The 22,432-nt window shown below is 45.0% G+C and overlaps 1 protein-coding gene across 8 annotated transcripts in view; it reads right to left on the bottom strand.

The window, feature by feature from the left end:
* The window catches only part of FER (FER tyrosine kinase), a 339,100-nt gene that overhangs the window by 12,767 nt on the left and 303,901 nt on the right, over window positions 1–22,432 (bottom strand). For all 8 annotated transcript variants that reach the window (XM_075932044.1, XM_075932041.1, XM_075932040.1 and 5 more), the window contains one exon: window positions 10,871–11,025. In XM_075932044.1, the coding sequence (XP_075788159.1) occupies window positions 10,871–11,025 (155 nt within the window). The remainder of the gene's footprint in view (window positions 1–10,870; window positions 11,026–22,432) is intronic.

A 22,432-nucleotide genomic window follows, 5' to 3' on the forward strand; every position in this document is an offset into this window, starting at 1 on the left:
AGAGCCTGTGGATTAGTCCCCACATTCTCAACTGTAACATCAAATCTCATGTCTGCCCCTACTGTGAAATTACTGAAGATGATGGCAGAATTGATCTCCTCTGATATCTCAATCTCTTCTTGAATTGGTTATAAAACCTCTGTTTCTGAAACTAAGGAAACTAGTATTCCTATATTTGAGAGAGAAGGATGAGGATGAAATTGTTTCTTCTGAAATGTAGAAAATGACATCCCTACCAGTGCTGGTGCCCTACACAACCCAGCAGTACCACTTCTCCACTCACCTTGCCAGCAGCCAATCTACACAGGGGTGGGGATGAAGCTGTGAGGAAAGAGGCTGCTAGCTCTTTTAGACTGGATGCCATTGACTGCAAAAAAAAAAAAAAAAAAAAAAAAGGCAGGGGATGGGAGATGTCATGAGGGGCAGCTGAAGTGGGGGTCAGAGCCCATAGGCAGCATGCGAATGCATAGGATAGCATGAAATTTGGGGGAATCTGGTGCCCCAAATTTCATGGTGCCCTAGGTGCCTGTGTGTTTTTGCCTATTGGTAAGGACAACCTTGACTGAGGGTAAACACAAACTAAGAGTTAAGAGTGGATCTTCAGTCTTTTAGTGAGTGTAGGGTCTTATCCATTTTAGTACAAGCCTAGGCCATCAAATGGCAAATCTTCAGTGGCTGTCTAGATTGCTATAAGTAAACCTGATGCAGAGAACTATGACAAATGTCTCATCATAATAGCTGTTGCTATTGAAATGATGCCACCCACTATCAAGTGCATCCAGAACAACCCAAAGAGAAGTTTGAGCTCTCCGGTGACCTTCCTTGCAAATTGATCTGAACTCATTTCTAATTTCTATAGATAATTTGTCCTTAAAGTCTGACAGTCAGATCTCCCATTGTAGGTAATCATATTTAGTTAACTTGATAATTAGCTCTCCTAATTTGAAGTCAAGCTGAAGAACACATTTTCTTTCTGAAAGTGTTTAATGAGCCTCACTAGAATTCTGCTGCTTCCTCTACTTCTGTATTCTGAATGGGAGAATGATACAACATGCTTGAAAACCTGAATTAGGTGACTTGCGAAGTTGGGAACCATATCAGCAAGCTTTATCATTTAAACCTTTATACTTAGAGTGAGGTTCCCTTTCTAGTGCCTTTTTGTCTACAGAATAGCTCTCTTAGATTGAGGGCTCCTCTTGGAGTCAGAAGCTGGGAATTCTACTGATAGGACAACAGGATAATTTAAAATGAGTAGGGCTTCTATAATCAAGCCAGTTTTTTATGTTGATAAAAGAAATATTTAATGCATATATGCCTCTTCCTTCCTGAGGATGAAATTTTAGACAGCGAAGAAACAGCCTGGAACAATAGTGAATGGTGACCCAGGCTCCCAAGTTAAACTGATTCATTTATGTTTCAAATGAATATAGAATATGCTGTGAATGTCCCTTCAGAAGACATATGAATGGAGGAAGTCATTTAACTGCTTTGAAAGCTCCAAAAACAGTGAAACTGCTGGAACCAAGAGAGATGCACTCATCAAAGATGTTACGGGGCAGATAACAATTGATGTACTGGGTACTAAGAGGGATGGTGCTAGAAAGCACTGAGCAACAGTTGTCAGCTCTTGGTCTACAGGTGCCTTCTGTCAATGTGAGCTCTAGCACAGGATTCCGTGGTGACTTTCTACCTCCAGGCAGTGGAAAGAGAGAGTGGTACTGAATAATGGATTTTGAGTCTCTCACTTTTCAGACAGCAGGAATATTTGACAGCTCTGAAAGCATTTGCAAAGCCTCTTTATTGCCTCCATATATTTTGAGTTCAAAGTCACATCCCTCGTGACTGGAGCACTGAAGAACTGGTTTGATAGGAGTTTCCTGAGATTCTCTCTCTTAGGGTACGTCTAGACTACATGCCTCTGGCGACAGAGGCATGTAGATTAGACTACCCAGCATAGGAAAATTAAGCGGCAATTTAAATAATCACCGCTTCATTTAAATTTACATGGCTGCCGCGCTGAGCCGATCAGCTGTTTGTCGGCTCAGCGCGATAGTCTGGACGTTCCGTGGTCAACATCAAAGGCATTTGTCGACCTCCCAGGTATGCCTCATCCCAGGGTCACCAAATGAAATGAATAGGCAGCAGGTTTTAAAAAAACAAACTGGAAATATTTCTTTACAACAACACACATTCAACCCACGGAACTCTTTGCTAGAGGTGTTGTGAAGGCCAACATTATAAAAGGTTTCAAAAAAGAACTAGATAAAATCATGGAGAATAAGTCCATTAAACTATTAGGAAGGCAGGAAAGGTGTCCCTATGTTCTGTTTGCAAGAAGAAAGAGTTACTCACCCTGTGCAGTAACCGTGGTTCTTCGAGAGATGTCACCGTGGGTGCTCCACTCTGGGTGCTGGTGCATCCTTGCGCCAGCAACCGGAGACTTTTTCCAGCAGTTTCTGCTGCGCTGCGCAGGCGCCAGAGTGCCGTTGGAATCCTAAGGTGCCTGCGTGGCGCAGCTCCTCCGTTCCTTCTCTACCTGCCAGAGTACGAGGCTCCAAAGCAGAGGAAGGCGGGATGGTAGCGGAGCACCCATGGGGACACATCCCAAAGAACCACAGTTACTGCACAGGGTGAGTAACTTTCTTCTTCTTCCAGTGGTCCCCATGAGTGCTCCACTCTGGGTGACTACAGAGCGGTTGTCGGCTCGCGGAGGTGGGTTTGGAACCGTGTGGTAGTCACTGTGGATAGTACTGCATGTCCCACCACCATAGAAGATGCAATGGAAGAAGAGAGTGTGTAATGTTGTGTAAATGTGTGGTCAGATGACCAGGTGGTGGCGTTACAGATGTCCTGAAGAGGAATGTTGTTCAGGAAGGCTGTTGTAGAAGACATCACTCTTGTGGAATGAGCTGTTATTGATTCAGGTAAGTGTTTAGCGTATAAGTTATAGCAAGTTCTAATGCAGGAGATAATCCACTTTGAAATTCTCTGAGATGAAACTGCCTGTCCTCTAGCGTAGGACAAGAACAGCCTGGGAGAGGCTCGCCAAGGCTTGGTTCGATCCACGTAAAATGCTAGCACCCTTCGGACGTCGAGTGTATGCCATGCAGCTTGGACTGGGTCGGTATGCGGTTTGGGGAAAAATGCAGGTAAGTGTATAGGTTCGTTAACATGAAAGGGGGAAGGTACTTTAGGGAGGAACTTTGGGTGGGGTCGGAGTATCACCTTGTCCTTTGTGAATACTGTGTAAGGGGGGGGTCAGCCATCAAAGCCGCGAGTTCACTCACCCTCCTGCTGGAGGTTATAGCAACCAGGAAGGACACCTCCATAGACAAGTGGGACCAAGAGCAGGTGTCCAGCAGTTCAAATGGTGGCTTTGTCAAACTTTTGAGAACATGGTTGAGATCCCAGACGGGGACCAGCGGGTGGACGGGTGGGAAGGTGTTCTGCAACCCTTTAAAGAAAGTGTTTGGTTAACGGGTTAGCGAGGAAGGAAGTGTCATTGATAGGGTGATGAAAGGCTGCTATGGTGGCTGCATAACACAATCAGAGTGTAAGGGCAAGGCCTAACTGTTTTAGGGATAGTAAGTAGTCCAGCAAAATGGGGGGGGGGGGGCGGGGGTGGACTCCAGGCATGTTGTGTGGAGATTGTTATACCAGTGAGAGAATCTCTTACATTTGTATAGGTATGATTTCCTTGTGGATTGTCTTCTACTATTAATTAGTATCTCTTTTACCGGTCCCGAACAGGCAGTCTCTGCATCCTGGAGCCATGAAGGAGCCAGGCGTGGAGATGGAGCTTGCGGAGGTCCGGGTGGAGAGTCATCCCGTGATTCTCTGACAGGTTGTCGTGCTGGAGAAATGGAAATGGAAACAGATTCATCATCGTCATCCTGTGGAGGTAAGGATACCATGTCTGTCTGGGCCAAACTGGTGCCACCAGAATAACTTGCGCTTGGTCTGTCCTGATTTTGTTGAGGACTTTGTGCAGTAGGGGGAAGGGCATAAAGGAGATGAATGATCCATGAGATGGAAAAGGCGTCTTCGAGGGATTGTTTCCCCAGGGCTCCTCTAGAGCAGTAGAGGTGGTACTTTCTGTTGTTCTTTGTGGTGAACAGATCTATGTCTGGTTGTCCCCACTGGAGAAAAAGAGGGATGAGAGCGCGTCTATCTCCCATTTGTGTTGATCGTGGAATGTGCGGCTTAAGAGTGTCTGCTGTGACGTTGAGTACCCCTGGGAGGTAAACGACTACAGGAGTGACTTGATGTGTAAGGCACCAATTCCAAAACTTGATAGCTTCTGCACACAGGGATAGGGATCAGGAGCCAGTCGGTTGATGTAGTACATGCATGTGGTGTTGTCTGTCATGATGGTAATCTACTTGTGTGCAATGTATTGTCTGAAATGTTGGCATGCTTATTTGACTCCTCATAGTTCGAGGAAGTTGATATGGAAGACTTGTTCTGTCAAGGACCATTTGCCCTGTGCTGTAACGTTGCCCAAATGGGTTCCCCAGCCCATAAGAGAAGCGCCTGTCGTAATTGTCAGCGTAGGAGGAGGATTCTGGAAGGGAACGCCTGGTAGCATGTTCTGCGGCTCTGTCTACCAGCAGAGGGAATCGAGAACCCGGGGTGAGATAGCCACCACTTTGGAGAGAGGGTCTCTGGAAGGCTTGTAGGATGTTGCCAGCCATGATTGTAAACTCCTCATATGGAGTCTGGTGAGCCTGACTATGTATGTCATATAGGCCATATGTCCGAGAATTTTGAGGCATTGGCATACTGTCATGGTAGGAGTTAGACATACCGTATTGATAGGTCGCAGATGGTAGCGAACCTGTGCTCGGGTAGGGTAGCCTTTGCTACTACCGTGTCGAGGTAAGCACCTATCAGCTCTAACCTCTGCATTGGAAGTAGAGAGGATTTTGCGGGGGTATGAGAACCCTGGTTGACCAGAAGGTGCATTGTGGTATCAGTCATGGCCTTGGTTTCTTGTAAGGAGGAACTTTTTATGAGGCAATCGTCCAAGTATAGGTATATCATGACCCCTTGATGATGGAGTGCGGCCATTTTTTGGAGAAGACCCTTGAAGTGGTCAAAAGGCCAAAGGGGAGCACTCGGTACTGGTAGTGCTGGGTACCCATGGTAAAACGCAGAAAACGTCTATGAGCAGGATAGATCATGATATACAAGTAGGCATCCTGGAGGTCAAGAGCCAATCTTCTTGATCGAGTGATGGGATTGTCGCTAAAGTTACCATCTTGAAACATTGGTAGGCAATATACTTGTTGTCACCTCAAATGCAAAATGGGTTGCCATCCTCCACTCTTTTTGTGGGTTAGGAAGTAGGTTGAGTAGAATTCTTGACCTTGGAACTCTGGTAGAACTGGTTCTATGGAGCCCAGTTGTTGAAGGTGTGAAACATCTTGATCAAGAAGGGTTTCGTTAGATGGGTTCCTGAAAAGGGACGGGATGGGAGGATAGGTGGGAGGTAGGGAAGTGAATGGGATAGCGTAGCTGTATTGGATCAATTCCAGGACCCATTTGTCTGATGTAATGAGGGCCCATTGGTGGTAGAAGGCCTGGAAGAGGTGGTGGAATTGAAAAATACGGGTTTTCAGAGTTGGAGGAGTGGCTTTCTGGCTCTCAACGTAATTTTCAAATCTGCTGCTTATTTGCTGGTGGATGAGTAGCAGGGTGTTGTTGCTGCTGACATTGAGGCCTACGACGCTGTGGTCTTTGTCTCTGGCAGGAGTCATATCTCGTATGCTGCCTGAAAGGCTCTCTGGGGCGTTGGTAAGGCTGATACCTGGTTCTCTTAAAGGAGGGAGTGTACGTCCCCAGAGTTCTGAGGGTAGTCTGAGAGTCTTTCATAGAGTGTAACACTAAATCTGTTTTGGCCGGGAATAGGTTGGTCTTGTCAAATGGTAGATCTTCTACCTTTTGCTGCAGGTCTCTCAGAGCCCCTGATGCCTGTAGCCAAGATAGCAGGACAATGGTGGAGGCAGTGATACGAGCTGCAGTGTCTGCTACGTCCATAGTGGATTGTAGGATGGTATGGGAGATATTATGACCCTCCTGCATGATATTCAACAGGGCTGGTTGCTTGTGTTCGGGGAGGTGTGGGAGAAGGTCCTGCAGGTTGGAGTAATTAGTACGGTTGTAATCTGCGAGCATGGCAGTGTAGTTTGATGCTCTAAGTAGCAGAGGTGAAAACTTTATGGCCCATGATGTCAACTTTTTTCTGACCTCAGTCTTGTGGGGTATTTCTGAAATTAAGCTGTTTACTCTTATGCCGAGCAGAGTCCACCACTAATGAATTCAGAGGGGGATGAGTAAAGAGAAAATCCATATCTTTGGGAGCAATGAAATATTTGCGGTCAGCTCTTTTATTTTTGGGGGCAATAGAGGCCAGGGTTTACCAAATGACATTGGATGGGTCCATGATGGCTTCGTCCATGGGGATCGCTATCCTGGAGGCAGTTGGAGGATGCAACATATGCAGAAGTGGATAGTGCTTCACCTGGACCTTCTGGAGGTCTCGTCGTCGTGCCAAAGCCACCCTCTTGAACAGGTCTTGAAATTTCTTGGTGTCATCGCCTGGTGGTGGGGTTTCCGTTGTGACTGCATCATCTGGAGATGAGAATGAATTCCTCAGAAAGGAAGTCTTGTATGTCAGAATGAGGTGGAGAGGTCGGTTCAGTAATGGGAGCAGTAAGAGGATGGGGAGGCCGGTGGTGGCTTAGAAACAGTAGAAAGAGCACGATGGTGGTTCTTTTTTGGATGTGGCTCCCAACATTGCCATTGAGAGGCATACGGTGGTGGTGGGTAGGCGTACTGTTAAGCATACCATGGTGATGGAGAAGGAGCGTATGCTTACTGCACTGTGGCAGGGTGCCAGGATGGTGGTCTAGGTGTCGGACTGGAATGTTGTGAGGAAAATCTGCTTCTAGACCCGGTGCCTGTTTCACTTGGGGAATGAGACACCACAGAGGCTCGTCGAGACAGTACGGACTGAACAGAAGAGCCTGGTGGAAGCGGTGCCGTAGAAGTATGACTCTGTACGGGTGAAGGGTACCAACTGTGGCCTTCTTTCGATGCAGAATAGTGGTATCTAGATGATGCCGAGGACGGCAACAGTGCTGAGAGATCGTTGTAGATGGTGGGGGCACTGTAGGTGCCGAAGGTGATGGGGGCATGGCAATAGGCTTCGGGGCTGAGCGTTCAGGCGGCAGGGCATCAGTGCAGGCATCATTGACAGTTTAGAATGTTGTTTCAGTGCCATTCGGTCTGAACTTTGGCCTGCTGGTAAGGTCGGAATCTCGTGTGGCACCAGTGCCATAGGTTGCGGTGCCAGCTAGCCTCTGCTTGGGCTCTGAGTGGGTTCTCTTATGCATCTGCACCGACTTCCGTGGCACCGTGCCTGAAATTCCCGGTTTCTCTCCAGTGCTGACCCGTGCGGCTGTCGGTGCAGAGGGTAGTGAGGGAGTTGGGGAAAGACCTGTTTTCGAGGCTGTATGGCTGGAGTAGGTAGAGGGACGATTTTTATCCATACCCTTACGCCAGTCGTCCCCAACCATTTGGTGCTGCCAGGTGCCCTGGGGCGGGGCCATTCCTGTGCCCAGTGGCAGGCCACGCATGTACCACATGCCCAGGGGCGGGATCCCCCATGAGCTGCGTGCCTGGGGCCAGCAACCCCATGCACCACATGGCCGGGGGCGGGGCTGCTCATTTGCCGCAAGCCTGGGGCTGATGCTGCCCATTCACTACGTGCCCAGGGCCAGCACCCCCCATAGCTGTGCGCCCCGGGCCGGTGCGGTCAATTCTCTGCGTACCTGGGGCTGGCGCTGCACATGTGCAGCGCGCCCGGAATAGCACCATGTATGTGCCACGCGCCCAGGGAGCGGGGCTGACCCTGAGCACACAAATGCCCTGACAGCTGCCCGCGAGCACCATGTTGGGGACCACTGCCTTACTCTGTGCTGCTGGTTTAGGAGCCGCGGGAGAGTCCTCAGAAGAAGGGTGAACGGACTTCTCGTACAGTAGCATCTTGAGCCTATTGGCTCGGTCACAGCACGCTCTTGCAGTGAGTTTAAGGCAGTGGGAGCACTTTTGCGTCTGGCATGCCTCTCCTAAGCACTTTATGCACTTAAAGTGCCTGTATGGGCATAGCATCTCTTAAAGCTGCGCATGAGGCGCCCAGGGGGAAAGCGGCGGGCCACAACTGAAGAATTTTTTTTTTTAAACTGACTGTGTAAGGAGAAAAGGGCAAAAAACTTGATGCTAAGGAAACTAGGGAGTTAAACGAGATATTTATCTATTTTTAAACAGGAACGAAGAACTCAGGGGCTGCATCTGCTGCCGAGAACGGTAGAGAAGGAACTGAGGAGTCATGCCACGCAGGCGCCTTAGGATTCCAGCAGCACTAGAGGGTGCTCTAGCGCCTGCATGGCATGGCAGAAATTGCTGGAAAAAGTCTCCGGTCGCTGGCATGAGGATGCACCAGCACCCAGAGTGGAACACCCACGGGGACCACTCAAAGAACCACCTAGAAATAGACAAAAGGGGATGAATGACATGATTACCTGTTCCGTTCATTCCCTCTGAAGAACCTGGCATTGATTCTTGTTGGAAGACGGGATACTGGACTAGATAGATCTTTGGACTGACCCAGTATGGCTCTTCGGTTGAAAGCTCGTCTCTCTCACCCAACCGAAGATTAAAGATATCTCATCCATCTTGTATTATGAAATATGCATGTCCATTAGAGGAACAGCCCTTTCCCTCCACCCCACAAAGGGGTATAATTTAAAAGCCAGGGATCTCAGTTCTGCTGTATCAACTAAAATCTCAATACACTAACTACAAACAGAAAATTAAACTGTAACTCTCTTCATACATGTGTATTTTACTGGAGGTAACACTACAGCTACACTAATTAACAAGCAACTAGAAAGAGACACTACTTTTTCTGGCTGTTTTGCCTATAGAAATTCAAAAAACTGAATGGCAGTTGTGCTCTTATAACCTCAGGAAGGGAGCATTAGGACATAAAGAGCACCATCGTGACCCCTTCAAATATCATTAGTGAAAATGTTCTGATACACTGTAGTGCTGTGCCCACAGACCGTGAATGGGAGCAAGGTATGCAGTAGATGAAGAGGAAAGCCTAGTTTGAGGATCCCACAAGGACATTGGGGTGCATACTCACAGGCAGATTTTTAGGTGCCTATGGGACTCCATTGACAGAAGTATAAGCATTTATAGGGCTAGGCAGCAGTGGAGCAAAGATTTTGAGGATCTAAAATTTGTAGTTAGGTGAATAAAGTGGCAGACGTGTACTTACATTCCGTTGTAGACCTAGCACAAATAATACACCATTTATCAATTTTGCAGTTCACATGCTGCTGATTTACTTTTTTCCTGATTAAAACTTACTTTCTAATTTTACTTTAATCCTCCTGCCCCCACTAATTTGACTTTTTCTATTTTTGTTTTTAAGCTATTATCCATCATGTTATGGGCCGTTTCCCCTCTCCCACAGATAAGGCTGTTTGTCTTTTCACTGACAACAGGAGAATGATACAATTGTACGTCACAAGAACAAGTTTTAAAATATATATAATAAATTGCCATCCCATCCTTTTCTCTCATTTTCATAATAAAAGGCTAAAATAATCAGCACCATAATTTTAAGGAACCTGTCTACTCATTTTGATAATCTTTATAATCTGGATGAATGTCTAGATCAGTAGTGGGCAACCTGCAGCCTGGGGGGCCACATACCGCCCACTGGGTTTCCCACCTATGGTCAGCAGACCCCTGTCTGTCCCCCTTCCCCTACTGGGACACTGAAGCCCTGCACTTCCTACTCCTCCCTCTCTGTAACAGCAGTTTAGGAGCACCATGAATCTGTACATTTGTGTTCATTCTCTGCTCCTCCTCCTTCCCCCCCACAGAGCTTCAACACCACAAATTGTTGTTTGTGTCTGTTCAAGCTCTGGGAAGGAGATAGAGAAGTGGAGACAGAATGCAAATCAGTCCATTCACATGGCACTCAAAGTGCTGAAAGAGAGAGAGAAGAGTGAGTGAGTGCAGGGCTCCAGTACCCCAGTGTGTGAAACAGGCATGGAGGAAGGAGTAGAGTGGGGGTGCATGGGCCACAGAGTGCCCACCACTGGTCATGCGGTCCATTGAAAGGTCATGAGGGCCACACATGCAGCCTACGCACTAATCTTTGTTGTGTATCGCTAGTGTAGGTAGTATACTGTAATATTCTAGCGCCAGAGCATTATTATACAGACATTTTGTTTGTTAAATCAGCAGTATTTTAAGTACTTAGACTTTTGCTCCATGGATGGGGAAAAAATGTTCTTGTTCTTTGTGAGGAAAGGGCAATCTGAAGTAAAAGACAATCTGAATAGGGCTGCATTGTTAATTTATTTGAACATTTTATATGTTTATTAGTCTAAACATGGCATAGAATCATAGAACACTAGAACTGGAAGGGACCTCGAGAGGTCATCGAGTCCAGTCCCCAACCCTCATGGAAGGACCCAGTAACATCTAGATCATCCCTGATAGATGTCTATCTAACCTGCTCTTAAATATCTCCAGCGATGGAGATTTCAAACACTGGAATAAGTTGCCTAGGGAAGTTGTAACTACCCTGACAGTTAGGAAGCTTTTCCTAATGTCCAACCTAAACCTCCCTTGCTGCAGTTTAAGCCCTTTGCTTCTTGTCCTATCCTCAGAGACTAAGGACAACAGGAATACTATACATTTGCGTACAGACTACAGAGTATTTCCTTCATACTTTGTATTACACTATACATTTTTTATAATAAAGTTAAAGATAATATCTCCTTACCATAGTTGAGCGCCTCCGGAGCAGTCCATTTGATAGGAATCTGCTTTAAGCCTGAAGATGAATATACCCCATCATCCTCTTGACGAGACATTCCAAAGTCACTGATTTTCAGAACATTATTTTCACCTACCAGGCAGTTCCTTGCAGCAAGGTCCCTGAGTTAGATTAAGACACAGAAAACCTTTTAGAAATTAAAAGCATTGCTTTTACATTCATAATGTATTTATACTGAGATGTGGAGAGAAACAGCTTCAACCATTTCCCACCTTCTTTCTATTACAATGAAACCTATTCACAGTGAAAATTCATATTTCAGAAAACACGCCAAGGCTCCTGGAGAGGCACAAATATTTCCATATGTAACCCCCTTTTTCCTCCTCGGGTTACTGGGGAGCGGGTCACACTCACAGGTGTGCCTGGGCGCCTGGTGTTTTAACCCAAAAAAGATCCTGAGTACCCCAGTGGTGATGGTGTTTAGCTGGGGAAAGCCCTATCCACCCCCTTGCTGCAGTCCCTTGCTAGCAATGAATGTAAAGTGGCAGTGCCTCCACCTGGCTGGCCTTGTACACACACTGGTGCCTTGAGAGCCTCCAGGAATATACTCATTCCAACATAAAGCTGGATCTAATTCCAGAACAACTACAAATCATGTACATCTAATAGAATACTTTAGAATAAACCATCTTTACTTAACTAAACAGGGATGAACAGATTAGCAAGGAATAGCATTAACAAAACTCATAACAATAACTGAAGCTTATATAGCTAGACAACAGTGACCCCACCGCAGAGTGTGCACACCCTTAGACTCAGTTCCAGACACTTGCTTGCGTTGGGGCGCTGATGTTGCAGCTGTAGTGAGGATTTGGTCCAGGCTAAACAGCAGCTCTGTCCCAGGCAGCACTCTTCCAGCAAGGCCCAAACTTACTGCCTCATGCTGTGCCTATAGGAAGCAGCCTGCTAACTCCCAGTTCCAACAGGCATGTAGTAGCTGCACTCCAACAGCCCCTGCACTGGGTCAATGTCCTTGGCAGCAGCCTGGCTTCCCCTTTGGTTCCAAACTGCAAGGCAGAGTCCCAGACTGCTAGGCCTCTTCTTCAAGCACATGGAGAGAGCCTCCTCTCTCTCTCTCACAAGTCCCTCCTACCTCTTTTGTTCCAATGGCTCATGGGAATTGTAGTCTGGATTCTAGCACACAGCGTCTTTTAGAATAAAACAGAGGCCCCTTTAGTAAGGGGACTACACATATAAAAGAAAAAATAAACATATACAGGGCAATAATATGCTATGCCCAGATTGCCCAGCAGGCTTGTTTGCACTATGTTTACTTGACAACAGACCAAATTTGGTGCAGAACATAACAGAGCTCAGAGAGGAAGCTGGAAAGCTAGTTCCTATGACCATAAAAAGAACTAGAGAGGCTGGAAAACCATTTTTTACCACAGCACGGTCAACACTGAGTTCGATTAAAAAGAAATAAAGCTGATCTTTACCCACTAGATTACGGGTTTTTGAACTGCCAATGGAAGAAAGGAAAAGTAAAGCCACTCCCATAAGAAACAAAGATTATTTTCCGTCGAAAAAATCGGAAGAGAATAATTCCAAACTTTGTATTATCTTAAGTTCTATAAGCACAGCTTACAGTCAATATTGTTTAAAGAAAAAAAAGTAATTATTTGAAAAACACACCTTTAAAATAGAAAATTACAAACAATAATTCCTTAAAAAGTTATACCACCTAATAATTTATAAGGTTTGTTTTAATCTTAGATTTATATACTAACAAACAGGTTGCTATGCATAATAATCAATAGTTCTTTGAGTAGTGTGCGCTCCACTATAGATGTATGTGTGCCCAGTGCCTCAAATCAGAGATTTCTGGTAGCAGTGTCCATTGAGCCTGCACATGTGCTCTCCCTCCTGGTCTGCCCCCAGGTGGCTCCCCACATGTGCCTGCTCCTGCCTACCTCCCTTCCCCCGTGCTGTGTTAGAGACAACAATGCAGGTGGGGGGTGGCCCCACAGGAGCCACTGCTTGTGCCTGCCCTCCCATGTTGCTGCATCCTTTTTTAAAGACAAAGTAATTCTAAGGCCATATTTAAGTTTCTCCTTACTATCACTGCATTTGCCATATGAATCAATCTAGATCCATCTCCCTGTTTTTTCCCAAACCCACTTTGTGACACTAGGAAGATGATTCTTTATATGCTACATGTTAGAAGAACATTAGCATTCTACTTGGAGAGGACTAAGGACATTGGGAAATCCTCTAAACTTTCTTTTAGCCAAAGAAAGATCCCAAAGCTCTGTAATACTGGCTCAAAAGGGTCTCTGCTTACATTAATCACTGTTTTCAAGGGCACAATATGCTTCTGTCCAGAGTCCATATGCACTCTTTGAGGTCAGTTTCTATCTTCGTCATATTCCGTACAGATACTCCTATCTCAGTCATCTGTAGAGCAGTGATTTGGGCCTCTGCTCACACACTCACAGAACATGTGGTCACTGAAGATTCAGCCCCCAACACCATCTTCCACTCTATAGTACTCTATGTAGTAACAGACTCTATTCCAAGTCCCAGCCTCCAGTGGCGAGTACTGCTTGAGAGTCACCTATAGTGGTGCACCCATAGGGACACTACTCAAAAAAGAAGAGGAATTTACTCACCTTATGCAGTAACAACAATTCTTCGAGACGTGTGTCCCTATGGGTTCTCCACAACTAACCCCCCTCCTGTCTACTTCAGAGTTCTCTATACAACTCTGCAGTGGAGAAGGAAGGAAGGGGCTTTTGCCCAAACAGTGCTAGATAGTCTTGAGGCAGACCACGAAGGAGGTAGAGCACATGAACAGGATCAATAGACACTGCTCCCAAAAATCTCTGATTAGAGGCACAGAGGCGCACATACTCCTACATTGGAGCACCCACAGGGACTCGCATCTCGTTGCAGTAACAGTGGTTGAGTAGCACTCTCTCTCTTTGAAGATAACTATTTCTCTAAATTATGGTTTGTTTATATTATTCCTTGGAAGCTGGGCAACCAGTAGAAGGTATGAAACATTCATTCATCCCTGGGTCTGATCCTACTAATCTATCACCATTGTAAATTAGGAGAATCTCCACTTAAGTCCATGAAATCGCACTAGTTTTAAAAGTGGTTTGTAATCAGAATCAGATCCCATCTCAGCAAATATTCAGATTTAGAGGCATCTCAAATTATATAAGAGTATACTGTGACTGGTATGTGAGAGAGAATTGCAAAGCAAAATCCAGAGATTCTCATTTCTGTACTTAATTACATAAGAAGTGTCCCAAACAGTCTCAAGAGTGATGGTGGTTGTTATTGCCATTGTCTTCAACAGGACCAGGATTGCACCTGAGGTGAATGCAGAGCGAGAAACAGAAATCAACAGTCTCTGGAGGGAAGTCTGAAGTGCTGATTAATAACACAGGAATCTCTTTAACTCAATCAGTCCTGAACTTTAAAAATATTTTGTGTTTGAGTTGAAGAGAAGCTATAGTTGAGCTAACACCTGAGTTCAAAAGCTCTTGAAACACCTTTGGACTCGGACTACGTCTCCTCTAATCTTGATTTCTTCATACTGACAGTGGGACCAAAATCTTTGCTGGTGTTACAGGTTAAACCTCTAAAATCTGGGGGTGCATCTAGACTGGCATGATTTTGCACTAAAATGTCCGCTTTTGCGCAAAATCTTGCCACCTGTCTACACTGGCCACGAGTATTTGCGCAAGAACACTGACTTTGTAATGTACAAAATCAGTGGTTCTTGCGCAAATACTCTTAATGTTCCCGCTCAGGGATAAGCTATCTTGCGCAAGAGGGCCAGTGTAGACAGCAAGTTAATTTTTTGCGCAAGAAAGCCCGATGGCTAAAATGGTCATCGGAGCTTTCTTGCGCAAGAGAGCATCTACAGTGGCAAATCTTTTGCACAAAGGCACATGCCAGTATAGACGCTCTCTTGTGCAAATACTTTTAACGGAAAAACTTTTCCATTAAAAGTATTTGCGCAAAATCATGCCAGTCTAGACGCAGCCTGGGACTTGTCTGGCAACATCCGTGGTCCACCTGGACCCTGTTCAGGGGCTGGGCTGGTAGTGGGGAGACCAGCTCTGACCACACTGTGCCGCTGTAAGAGTAAGGAATACAGTCCTGCCCAGGCCGGAGGCACCAGGATGGTGGTACCTGGGAGCACAGCCTTGGCTGAGGCTGGCACAGCAGGGAGCGCAGTCGCACCCAGACTGGAGACAGCAGGGCCTGGTGCTCAAACAGTATGTCCTTGGTCTTCCTCTTTCTTCTAATATAGTTGTAGAATATCTTCTTGTACCCTTTATGTCTCTAGCTAGACTGAGCTTGTTTTGTGCCTTTGCCTTTCTAATCTTGCCCCTGAATACCTGTGTTATTTGCTTATATTCATCCTTTTTTAATTTGACCTAGTTTCCCCACTTTTTATATGATTCCTTTTTATTTTTAGAGCATGTAAGATCTCCTGGTTAAGCCAAGGTGATCTCTTGCCATATTTTGTATCTTTCCTATGCAGTAGAATAACTTGCTTTTGAACCCTTAATGATGCATCCCTTTGAAAAACTACTAGCTGTCTTCAGTTGTTTTGCCTTAGTCTTGCTTCTCATGAGACCTTACCTACCAACTCCCTGAGTTTACTACAATTTGCCTTCCCGAAATCCATTGTCTCTATTTTGCTGTTCTCCCTTCTATCATTCCTTAGAATCATGAACTCTGTGATTTCATGATTTTTTACCCAAGCTGCCTTCCACTTTCAAATTTTCAAGCAGTTCCTCCCTAGTTGTTAAAATCAAATCTAGAACAGCTTCTCCCCAGTAGCTTTCTCAACCTTTTGAAATAAAAAATTGTCTCTTTGAGACTAACAAAATATATTTGTTAGTCTCAAAGATGCCACAGGAATACTTGTTCTTAAAGTTATAGACTAACAAGGCTATCCCTCTGAGACTGTTGACTCCTATTTAGCTTGTGGTCCTCTGACCCCCAGATCCCTTTCTGTAGTGCTCCTTCTTAGACACTCTTTTTTTCATTTTGTATGTATGCAACTGATTGTTCTTTCCTAGTCTCTGCTAATAGTTTTATGAGTCAACAGTTTAACACCCGCCCCCGAAAAAAACACCCCCCCACATCATTCTAGGATGTATTAGCATACGTGATGTAGGCAAGACATGAGAAGTAATTCTTCCTCTCCTTTCCATGCTGATTAGGCCTCAACTGGAGCATTGTGTCCAGTTCTGAGGTGTGTCTTTCAGAATACTGAGAAATTGGAAAAGTCCAGATAAGAGCCAAAAAATGATTACAGGTTTAGAAAACATGACACATGTAGGAAAATAGAAAAACTGGCTTGTTCAGTCTGGAAAAGAGAGGACTGATAGAGAACATAACAGTTTTCAAGCACATAAACAGTTGTTTCATGGAGAAGGGAGAAAACTTGTTCTCAACAAAGGACAAGAAGCAATAGGCTTAAATTCCAGCATTTAGGTTGAATATTCAGAAGTCTAACTGTCATGGTAGTTAAGTATTGGAACAAATTACCTAGGGATGTCGTGGAATGTCCATCATTGGAGATTTTTATTAGCTGGTTAGATAAACACCCATCAGGGATGGTCTAGAATAATATTTTGTCCCACCATGCATAGGTGTCAATTCGAGGGATCTTATGGAAATAAATTAGTGGATGCTTAGCACCTGCTGGCAGCTAAATTCCCCCTCCCCTCTTGCTGGTGAACAGCCCTTCTGCTCAACTCCTCCTCCTCCTCCCTCCCAGCACCTCCTGTTGTCCGCAAACAGCTGTTTTGTGGCTTTCAGAAAGTTCAATGGGAGAGGGAGAGTAGCGGGAAGGGGGTGCACTTAGGCTACCTCTACATAACAGAGCTGTTTCAGGATACCTAATAGCTATTTTGCATCTTTAAATGCGCTCATTATTTCAAAATATACAGGCAGTCCCCGGGTTACGTACAAGATAGGGACTGTAGGTTTGTTCTTAAGTTGAATCTGTATGTAAGTCGGAACTGGCGTCCAGATTCAGCCGCTGCTGAAACTGACCGCCAGTTCTGACTTACATACAGAATCAACTTAAGAACCCCAAGCGTCCCCAAGTCAGCTGCTGCTGAAACTGATCAGCAGCTGATTCCAGGAACCCCGGGGCAGAGCAACTCTGCCTCGGGCTTCCTGTAGTCAGCGCTGGTCAGTTTCAGCAGCGGCTAAATCAGGACGCCTGGGGCAGAGCAGCTGGGGTGCTGCTGGGTTGCTCCAGTAGCGCCACTCCTCGGCACTACTGGACCAACCCAGCAGCACCCCATCTGCTCTGCCCCAGGCTTCCTGATTCAGCCGCTGCTGAAACTGACCAGCAGCGGCTGAATCAGGACCAGAGCAGCTGGGGTGCTCCGGGATTGGACCAGTAGCGCCCAGAGCGGCGCTGCGGGACCAACCGGCAGCACCCCAGCTGCTCTGCCACAGGCGTCCGGAGAAAAGCCTAGTCTGCTGGGGGGGGGGGCGTACTAGCTGTGCCCTCCCCCACCCCAGCAGACCAGGAAGACACGGGCGGCGGACCGAGACGCACCACGGTCCCGCCGCCTGGGTCCTCCGTGGCTTTGCTCCCAGTCTCCTTGGTCTGCTGGAGACCAGCAGACCAGGGAGACGGGGAGCAAAGCCTCTGAGGACGCCAGCAGCGGGACAGCCGCGGGGCGTCTAGGCTGTCCCGCTGCCGGCTTCCCCCTCGGCTTTGCAAAGCCGTGGGGAAGCCGGAAGGGGAGTAGTCCAGGTGAGCCTGGGCTGCCTCGCTGCCCGAGTTCCCGCGCGGCTCTGCAAAGCCGTGGGGGGGGGGGGGGGGTCTCGGGCAGCGAGGCAGCCCAGGCTCACCTGGACTGCTCCACTGCCGGCTTCCCCGCGGCTTTGCAAAGCTGCGGGGGGGCTCGGGAAGCGAGGCACCCCAGGCGCGCCTGGACTGCTCTGCTGCCGGCTTCCCCGCGGCTTTGCAAAGCCGCGGGGGGGGGGGGGGGGGGGCGGGGCTCGGGCAGCCCAGGCGCCCCTGGGCTGCCCGAGCCCCTCCGCGGCTTTGCTCTGTGTCTTCTTGGTCTGCAGACCAGGGAGACGCAGAGAAAGCCCCAGAGTACACAGGTGGAAGGACCGCGAGGTCCCGCAGTCCATGTACTCTGGGGCAGCCCCGTTCGTATCTGCGGATCCGACATAAGTCGGATCCGCGTAAGTCGGGGACTGCCTGTAGTTTGAAATAATGGGTGCGCTATTCTGGCAACCTAAATTTAATAGCTTATTTCAAGGTAAGGGTGCTGTGTAGATGCAACCTTAAGGGAGGCAGCATGGAAGAGTTTTTGGGGCAAGGGGATGGAATGGGGATAGAGTAGAATTGGGGTGAGGGTACCCCTGTTAGATGGGAAGTTGGTGTATCTGCCAACCATGAGTGTAGGGGAATGGACTAGATGTCCTTTCAAGGCCCTTCCCTGTTCTTTTAACTCTTAAGTGGAGAAAGTAAATTTTGACTTATTCTCTGACCTGAATTCAATCTAACATAATGCACCATAAGTTTGAAACTCTGTGCATACAAGTACTGAGCACTAAAATTCAGGATACAAAGCTGAAAATCCTACATGATCACTTCAGGTCTCTCTTATCTCTAGTATGTGCAACTACTGCTTACAACATGCCTTTTTGTGTTGCAGCTACTGCAATGATAAAGCATTCACCTATAAGTCTTCATTTACAACACTGCTTTAGAAATAATGGCATTCTTCACTCCTCAACTAAGTGAAATCTTTTATTATAAGTTAGACTTTGCTGTGGCATCTAAAATGCCTGGCTTTGACAGCAGGATTACAGTTCTACTTTGAAAGCAATCTAACTCAGATCTAGCTACAAGTCTGAACATTATCAACAAGGCACTGCAAACTGCTACAGTTTCAATAATTTTTGCAAGGAATTTGTTCTCCATGGAACATAGCACTTGTTTTTCAGTAAAGAGGTATTCCTCTATATTCTTACCATACAATACATATGCAAATACTACAGATACACACATATCAATCATGTATATTCTCTGTTTAAATTAAAATTGCTGTGTCTGTAGATGAAGTGAAATTTATTTTATCAGTACTAGTATTTGTGAATGCTACAAGCCATGTGTTGATTAATTTCTGTTTGCTGCTATATCAGGAAACATAGACGAGTTACAAGTTAGGTGGACCTGCAAATGTCTTATAAACAGTAATTGTGTTCCCAGTATAAATTACAAAGCAGATGACTTACATTTCTCATTTTGCTGTTGGTAGGCTCAAATTTGTTATCTTTATTTAAAAGCCTTTGGGGCCAAGGTCATTTGGAAATATCACCCCTCAATACCATGCTATCTGCCTATCAGTTACAACTGTGGGCATTTAAGTACTCACATACCACTAGTATTACCTGGACTGATGGCCTTGGGTGATTAGAATGGGAATGAGGGAGAGATAGATGGGGCCAATAAACTTTCCCCTGGGACTTAGGACTATAAGTTGCCAATGTTTTATCCATAGTATTGGAAAGAAAGGTAATAGAAGCAAATATGCTTTATAACATGTTAAAATTCCTTAAAAGCTTTTTAATCTCTTCCTTGTTTCTGAAAAAGCATTTTCAGGCATTTTTAAAAAAGATTTGCTGGAAAGACCATGTCAGTGTTGGGGGCAAAATGCTGTCTCCCAAAGATTTCAGCTAACTCTGTGAATGAATACAGTGAGCCCTCGCTACTTCGCGGTTCGACCATCGCGGATTCACGACTTCGCGGACTTTTTTCATTACATTATGTATATACGTGAATCCGCGATAGTCGAACCGCGAAGTAGCGAGGGCTCGCTGTATACATGTTAAATATACATGTCCCTACTTCGCGGATTTTCAACTATCGCGGTCGGGTTTGGAACCTATCTACCGCGATAAATGAGGGTTCACTGTATCTGAATGTGTGAGTGAAAATGTAAAGTAAATCATATGATACCCAGTGATATCCAGAGAAAAGCACACAGATTCCATCACATAGAACTTTACAGATTCCTTTGATAAAGTTTTTTAGCAGCTCATCACACTTTCAGATTTAGACATTATACACACATACGATTAGTTGACCAGATTTAGTATTCTGTGTCTTTCTTCTGCCTTAATTCGACCTGAAATGATCTGGCTTCTTTTTCCCAGTGGCTGAGCAGAATGTTGCAGCAAATACCCCAGTGAAGACCAGAAATGATTTTATAGAAGACTCAGTATTCTCTATGTATGCATTAGTCAGAGGGATTTTTTTTCTTTTGATACAGTATTTATTATTTGGCTCCAGTGATTTCATGAAGTCAATATTTATCTTTTACATAGAAAACAAGTAAATAATATTTACTTTGCTGTTGTGAAAGCTAAGGTTGGGCACAGATTATATTAGTTACCAAGGTAACTATGGAGTAGTTACCTTGGTAAGAAAGAAATCATAGATTCCTCACTAGTTGAAAGTAGAGTGATGGAGCTCCCCATCTCAGGTAATAGATACAAATAACACCACAGGACAACCGGCCTCTGCTAAGTTCCACTATCAGGGAGTTGACCCAAGTTAAAAAAGAACTGTCATTTTAACTATTGTTCTAAAATGTATTTGAATCATAAATAGAGTATTGCTTATATATCGCTATTACACCACAATGAATGTGCTGCAGCCATTGTGGGACTTTCAGGCCTTGTCTATATTTACGTGAAGATCAGTGTTCCACAGACTGATCTTCCAGGGACTGATTTAGTGAGTCTAGAAAGGACCCACGAACTCGAATGCTGAAGATGCCTCTATCAACTCCACAGGGCTGTGATGAGTAAGGAAAGCTGAGTCTAAGAATCAAAATTTGGTATTTTAGTACCCAAGTAAACAACATAAAAGAGCTTCATCATAAATGCACCCCTCTATATTACATCATTGTGATTAAGGGGGTAATTTTACCCTTTTATGAAATCTGTAGTCTCTATTTATAAGGTAAAATGTGTATTATATGTTTAAGTAGCATTCAGTATTCCAGTCAAAGGCTACCCTGGGAAATGATAGTGATAGAAATGTAGCCGTGTTAGTCTGGGGTAGCTGAAGCAAAATACAGGACAATGTAGCACTTTAAAGACTAACAAGATGGTTTATTAGATGATGAGCTTTCGTGGTCCAGACCCACTTCCTCAGATCCTTGGATCTGAGGAAGTGGGTCTGGCCCACGAAAGCTCATCATCTAATAAACCATCTTGTTAGTCTTTAAAGTGCTACATTGTCCTGTATTTTGCTGGGAAATGATAACGTTTCTCAGGGAATCTATACTTGGGTATAAAAAAATTTAGAAAATATTGATTATTAAAAAACCAAACCTTATAAATGAATAATGAGGGAAAATAAACAAAACTTGCAGAAAGCCTTAATGTGCTTTTGTAAAAACTTGAATTGGTAAACAACAAAATGAGACTTTTTAAAAACATTATAATTTTAAACAGCAATTAGAAGGCACAACAAAAGCCCTGGTACAGTAAACAGTGTAGCAAATAACAGCCGCACGAAAACTAGTGAGTTCTCCTATTATTGGGAAATACTTTGATTAAAAAAAACCTCCTTAACTCTCAGCAAAATGGAACTGAGAAAGTTGTTTTGCCTTAAAACAGTACTGAATTTAAGAGAACAAATATTATATTAAAGACCTACGTTTTTTAAAAGAAAAAGCTAAACATCTTGGCTACATCTAGACTGGCATGATTTTCCGCAAATGCTTTTAATGGAAAAGTTTTTCCATTAAAAGCATTTGTGGAAAAGAGCATCTAGATTGGCACAGACGCTTTTGAGCAAAAGCACTTTTTGCAGAAAAGCGTCCGTGCCAATCTAGATTCAGTTTTGCACAAGAAAGCCCCGATTGCCACTTTCGCCATCAGGGCTTTTTTGCGCAAAACAGTTTTTACCTGTCTACACTGGCCCTCTTGTGCAAATACATTTGCGTAAGAGGGCTTTTTCCCAAATGGGAGCAGCATAGTATTTGCGGAAGAACACCGACAATCTTACATTAGATGGTCACTGTTCTTGCGCAAATTCAAGCGGCCAGTGTAGACAGCTGGCAAGTTTTTCCAGAAAAGTGGCTGATTTTGCGGAAAAACTTGCCAGTCTAGACGCAGCCCAAGTGTACGAAAGAGTCATTGTATTTGTGTTTAGGTTTTATCTATCAAGTTACAGTATTTTGGTCAGTCCTCTGGATTGGAAACAATCAAGCTATTTGCCTTATGTTTAAAAAAATTCTGTTCATGTAAAAAATGAACAGAAGAAATAATTAAACAGCTTTACTGCCCTGTTTAGTACATATTGCATTCAGTGCACATTGAGAGGAAGATTTTAAGTAAATAATAATTAATACAAGTTGTTTAACATTACATGGTACAATCTCTCCAGGGCTGCTCTTTGCACATGATCCAAGGGGTGATCTCTCTGTCCCATTTTATGGCTGATTCAGACTGATTCAGTTGGTGCTCCATTTCCATTCTGTA

The sequence above is a fragment of the Pelodiscus sinensis genome, chromosome 6 (genome assembly GCF_049634645.1).
Source record: "Pelodiscus sinensis isolate JC-2024 chromosome 6, ASM4963464v1, whole genome shotgun sequence".
NCBI classification, from domain to species: domain Eukaryota; kingdom Metazoa; phylum Chordata; order Testudines; family Trionychidae; genus Pelodiscus; species Pelodiscus sinensis.